This window comes from Trichoplax adhaerens, genomic scaffold (assembly GCF_000150275.1).
Source record: "Trichoplax adhaerens TRIADscaffold_37 genomic scaffold, whole genome shotgun sequence".
Lineage (NCBI taxonomy): Eukaryota > Metazoa > Placozoa > Uniplacotomia > Trichoplacea > Trichoplacidae > Trichoplax > Trichoplax adhaerens.
In genome coordinates, this window is record NW_002060977.1 from 128,286 (window position 1) to 134,759 (window position 6,474).

General features: G+C 31.8%; 2 protein-coding genes across 2 annotated transcripts; both read left to right on the forward strand.

Annotated features, from left to right (window-relative positions):
• Positions 1 to 599: 599 nt before the first annotated feature.
• Positions 600 to 2,871, forward strand: TRIADDRAFT_62176 (uncharacterized protein; the record flags this gene model as incomplete). The annotated part of the gene is made up of 3 exons (XM_002118100.1): positions 600 to 1,623; positions 2,384 to 2,445; positions 2,707 to 2,871. 3 exons carry the CDS (start codon positions 600 to 602, stop codon positions 2,869 to 2,871), a joined length of 1,251 nt encoding a protein of 416 aa, XP_002118136.1.
• Positions 2,872 to 3,187: 316 nt separating this feature from the next.
• Positions 3,188 to 4,600, forward strand: TRIADDRAFT_62177 (uncharacterized protein; the record flags this gene model as incomplete). Its single annotated transcript, XM_002118101.1, has 2 exons — positions 3,188 to 3,546; positions 4,273 to 4,600. The coding sequence occupies 2 exons, from the start codon at positions 3,188 to 3,190 to the stop codon at positions 4,598 to 4,600; spliced, it is 687 nt and encodes a 228-aa protein (XP_002118137.1).
• Positions 4,601 to 6,474: the final 1,874 nt, after the last annotated feature.

A 6,474-nucleotide genomic window follows, 5' to 3' on the forward strand; every position in this document is an offset into this window, starting at 1 on the left:
CATCGTCATGGTATTATTACATCAAAAATATTTAGTAATGATTCACCAGTGTTTTTATCTTCGAAAATATGGCACTCTGCTAATCTTGTGCAGGATCATGCATCAATCAATTATTAATTCTAACTTAGGTAACTACTGTTTCTATCTATATCTTACTTCTCTAGTTTCAGCAATACGTAATCCTAGTAACTAGGGTGTGGTTATCAATCAGGAAATGAAGAGTGATCGACTTTTGTTCATCACTTGACTCCAACCCTCACCATATGTTGTCCAAAATGAATAATAATAAGGGATATCTTCCAGTTTAAATCAATTCGATTTTAATTTTAATATACAATATATAATTAAAGAGATACAGTTTAACTGCAGTATTGTTGTGTATTACTTCGGTACTTTGTATTAAAATTTGGGGAAATCATCTTGCCTAACACTGTAATGTAACCTTGACGGAAGACTTGATATCGCCTTTTTCCCTTTAAAATTCCGACAAGTCGATATTAAAATTTGATTCTAACCAATCAATCTTTAATTAATTGATACATTAATATTACAAATTGTAAGTATTGCGGATTTTATATCATTATTACGTGTATCTGAATATGTTTACTGGCCATCAACTAGTTATCTGTTTGCTGATTGCCTTCCAATTTCAAGCGACTATCGGAAATATCAATTGCGATTATCAATTCATAAGAAATTCATGCTCATCCTCATCAATAGCATGTAGTCTAGCCAAGCCTACTTGGCGTAACGCACCTGTAAATCATCTGGTTGTATGGTCCATTTCCAGTAATGATTCTATCTGTCAAACGCCAAATGCGTGCTGGCAAACTAATATACAAAACTGTAGTTATCCAGAAATACAAATTAAACCGTTAGAAATTCAAGATGGCGATAGTGTAAGCTTACAAATTCTGGAAGTGGACAATAGTTCAATCGTAATGAATATTACTAATGTGACTTATTATGACTTTAAACGATGCTCGGAAAGTTATGGCTTGAATCGATCTGATAACATACTTTCGGGTAATGGCAGCATCGAAATTGATAGTCAAATGCTCAGGCCAGGAATACATTATTTTGTATCGTTACTGACCGAGAACATTTATTATTGTGGCTTTGGCTATCGTCAAATTATTATAAGTCGTTCTAACGATTGTAGAGCACCAGGTAGTCCAGGTAATGTAAAACAGTGTAATGGCCATGGCAGTTGTAATGTAACTAGCGCAGATAATTTTTTAATCCGATGTCAATGTGATAAAGACGCAATCGGTCGTTACTGTCAAGAATATAATGCTTGCTATGTAAATCCTTGCTCAAACAATGCTAGCTGTCATGACATCCAAGGTGACTTTAATAGCTATGATTATAACTGCTCATGTCAAGAAGGTTATACTGGTAAAAACTGCTCAGATATCATTGATTATTGCCAATCAAACCCTTGTCAAAATAATAATCCTTGTGAACCCGCATTTAATGGCTACAGTTGTCGGTGTTCAATCGCTTATTATGGAACATATTGTGAACTGTATCAAGATTTATGCGTCGTACTGAATAATCCATGTAGTGATAAAGTTGGCTATCAGTGCGTTAGCAATCAAGGCTCTTACAAATGTATACGAGGTAAAAGAGTTTTTTTCACATACAATTTATCGGTATAATGCTTTTATTTTGTTTAAGATCTCCAGACTTCAAAAATTTGTTCTTTTCAATCAATCCTTACTATACAGTGCATTAATCTCGATTATAGGCATAATAAATTATATTTTAGTTAATCGATATCAATAGCTTAAAATCATGATTACTGCGAAATCCAAGTCCTAAAAGAAATAACGATAGAATTGGCAATGATTTATCAATCTATGAATTAGAAAATAGATCTAGTTTAGTCCACATTGGAATTTGGTTTATTTAATTATGAAGCAATAGCTTCTTAGGCGTTCGTTTTGAGTGAATCATACTTTAATTTTAAAATAGAACATAAGGGGATAAAAGAAATAATGATATAATTGATTTGGAAATAGTGAATCAAATGATTAGAAAGATAAACGTAGTTTTGTTCCGCATTTAAACTTTGACTTCTTTAATTGTTCGGTAAAATCTTTCTTAGAAGATTATTTGTATCCATAAACATTTCAACAATATCAATCTGGCCTATCTCTCTATATATATATATAACAAGACAAATAATCAGTATTCTTATAGTATTTTATTAAGCTTAATTTTATTTTAATTAAAGATACATTCAACTATCACGCCTAAATACAATCGCATTTTAATTATTATCTTCCTGTCACTGTATCTTATCTTAAAAATGCTTAAGAAAACCGCCTTGATGCTCACTCATCGTAATATTTTCTTTCTCTATTACTAATTAATTTAGTTGCCGTTCCAGTATCCGTACAATTTTATCAAGTTCACCCGTCATGTTCATTTTATCGCAATGTAAGTCGGAAATTCTATCCAAGTAGAAATAATACTGGATAAACTGAACTGTTTAAAAATGTTACCATGTTTATAAAAAAAAACTCAGAAACTATTAATCGTAATCCTAACCATCGCAATAACAGAGTTTCGATCCTTATTTACTATATTTACTTTGCTCGTTTTCTTTCTCGTAGTTGTAATAGTAGCTGCTTTCTAAGATACATTATTTTATAGCCTAAATCATTGAACAAATATTTTAATTGTTACGTTTTCTTTTAGCTATTTAGAAAATTCGTTATTACATCAGGATACGTCTCAATACAATTTTTGCCCTTTCATAGCGGCCTAAGTTTAAAGCCATTAGCTTTTTTCCTTAAAAGCATATTTAGGAATCGCAAAATTAGAAGGCCCATTTCGCTAGAGTTAAATTACATAACACCTTAAAAATAGTTTAAAATGTAGCAATAAATTGCTCGTCATGATTTTTAATAACTAATCCTTGTTAATGCTGATTAAAAGAATTTAAAAGTAGTTTTCACGATTTTCTACGACTACAAACTGCTTTAACTGTGGTATTTATTCGAAATCTATTGCCATGGCTATTGTTGAGATGGAATATTTACCAAACATGTGCTAATAGCAATATCTTTTATTTTGCATGTTGTGACTGAAGACTCTTGCGATCTGCTACTTTTACTGCAATATTTAATGAGCTACCGCACTTCCTCTATTATAGAATCCACAGCAGCTATATACCGAAATGATTGCCAATATTCAGAAACATTGTAATTGCAATTTTACGGATGTAGACCTTGGAACTACAAATGATAGCATAATCTGCATATCTGAATCGGACATGCTTTATAATGTTACCATGTATTCGGTCAGTAATATTTCCGTAGAGAATTTGCTATGCACTTTTAAGCAATGGACTGGGCCAGGAAGCCGACTAGAAATTATTGAGCCACAATTATTAGTGTGCTCGATAGAGTATGCAGCCCGCCTAACTAAAACTGAAGAAGCCTTAATTGGTATAGGCGCTGCTGTTTTTTTCGTCTTAGTCCTTCTTCTATTGGTTTGGATCTTTATGCGTATTCGTCGTAAGTTAGGGGGCTCAAAGTAAGTCGATTTCGAGAAAAATTATTCAAGTTCGACATTCTCTAATTAATCATGAATTGACAATTTAAGATTGAAATGATCATTACCTTACTATAATAGTAATACTATGTTTTTTTAATATTAACATTCCAATACTGTTGTCGACTTCATCATCATATCGTAATGATTGATGCTCTTGTAAACCTATGAGATATACCCGTCAATTAGTATAGTACTATACTGCCGTGATAATTCAGTAATAGAGAAAATTTATTCAGAAGTCTTAAAAATATTTCTGATTTTGCATGTATATCAAACTGATTTATGATAGCATTACAGCTGACATATGCACTAATACTACAAATTCAAGTAAACCAAGTTTTTGACATATTAACTAATTGTCATCTAGTATTATTCTAAGATAGCTCATGTTAATCATTTGAACCAAAATTATAGTTAAATCCTTTCTGTTAGATGTCTTTAATACAAAGTTTTTTCCGTCTTAAAATTTAATATTATTTGCATATAGGAATATTACATTTTCAATGTGCAAGCGATTAAATAGTACAGCAAATATATTCCACAACAATTTGCTTTCCATTAATATCCAATTTAATCTATGCTTTTATTTCTGTTGAGCTATATGAAAGGGCGCAAACGTACTATAACAACAGCGTTAATCTTAGACTATTAATGAGTAATTACTACCTATAATATTATTTAATATATGTTGCTTTCTCGTTGTAGGTCTGTCCCAAGACAAACTCATCCGAAAGAGTCGATACTTATTGCAAGAAAAAATTTTTCGGTTACTCCTGCAGTAACCGAATTTGTTTCAGTTCAAAAAAGAAATGGGAATTCTACAACTTCTGTTGGATTACCCAGTGCTGGCATACATTCTGGTGCTCATGATAACCCACATCATGAAAATTATGAAATGTCTCATCTAAATAATGGAAATCATCATGGCAATCAACCAAAAATTACAATTACTCCAGATACCGAAGATGCACCGACTAAACTGCCTGGAAGTCACACCAACAACAATTTTGATAACCATGATCGATTAGTTTAAGAATTCCATGTTTACAACTCAGCATACCGTAATTCTAGATATAAGCAATTGGCTTGGAACAGTTTTAGCGGCCAAAATCATTTTTAATCATTTTAATTATTTATTTTGTTATGATAATCATAAATGTTGAACTTAGCATTTGTAAAGATGCTGAATAATTAATTATTTTTTAATGCCGATATTTTAACCGAATAACCTGTAATATGTGCAGTAAGTAAAGTAAATTAAATTGAAGTCACCGAGAATCACAAAATAATTTTTACTGGTATAACAGCAGTTGTTACCGAATCTCATGCACAATCGGCATTAATGATAATAGTTTAGCTTGCACTCTGACAAATTATGGTTTAGCTCTATATATATAATTTCAACTAGTATGACCAATTTAATGCCAAAATATTCGTTGTACTTTGAGTAACCCTCGCAAATAAGTTTATCACCTAATTTTGATAAGCTATTCATTTGCATAGATTATATTTTCGAACAGAAATCACGTTAATCGATTGTATATCAATCTAGAATGTAATTTAATCATTTTACTAGTATTATAAAAATTATTTACGTGCATAATTCTGTCAATAATCTTCATAAGTCATAGCACATTATTCACGAAGTGTAATAAAAAATCTCTTGAAAAAATTCTTAGAAATGATATTATTGACATTCCGTACGTCATAACTTTCCTGCTATTTTAGCCAGTTAATAGTGTAAATATCAGTATTACGTCATATGCATCACTGAGTCACTGCAATGGAAAGTACCTTTGAAACGGAAAAAATTTTCTTGCGCATATTCTGTATCCACTTAAGACAATACAGCTATGAGTTCAGGGAAAATTCTACCGATGACTTAACACGAATTAACAGACACACTTAAGCCAAATGGCCAACGCAAAAGGCATACAGTATAAATTGAATTTATGCAGACATAGATATTGTTGCTACTTTGATGTCTGCTGGAAAATGAAACTTAGCCACGATGATTTACTGTATTCCTCCCTTCCCATTGTTGCAAGGTAGTAGCTATTTATATTGAGGCAAGCTACAGTTCCTCTTGTCCAGGTTAACGTTAAAACTGTTCTTTTTATGGTTATTAACAACTACGTTGTTATAGTTAAATAATGATGATCAATTGAACAATTATTTTACCCGTACTGCAACGAGTTCCTAATGCATAAATGATTTACGAATTGCAATCATCAGAATAGTGGATGGTCTAAATTTTTTATGTATACCAGATTGGTCTCTAAGTTAATACTACTACTACTACTACTAGCATATTGAACGAAAGCCACATACCATTTGATAATGCCTAAGGGCAATGAAATCTTGTATATTTCTAATGACTACGCGGAAATATCAATTAAAGGAACTCTCTTCCTCCGACATCACATCACAATAGCAACCGTGATAACCTGTAGCATATAGATTAATTCCAATAAATGGCTTCTACTAACTGTACTTTGCTGCTAATAATTATGTTACGACCAAAGTTACTTTAAAACTCCCGCTATGCAGAATATCCGGGTATCATCATAACCTTTAACGTCAGTGCACTTTCTTAGCAACAAGCCCTAGATGGTTCATAACTCAACTACTCCGGCCGAGTGTGTCAGATAATAATCACCATACATAAATTTGTAAATTCCATGCAGTACTACCTTTATGGAAATTAAATACTGTATACATTTCATGAGTAAATAAAAAGTGGGAGCGAACCCACTAACTTAATTTATTACGATTACTAGCAACATAAGCTATTATAATGAGTACAAACCACAGTCATAGCAAAATTGAGTAGATAATATTAGTCTATAGCAAGGCTATCCTGGCAATCCAAATTTTATACAACAATTAGATGAACTTGTATCCATA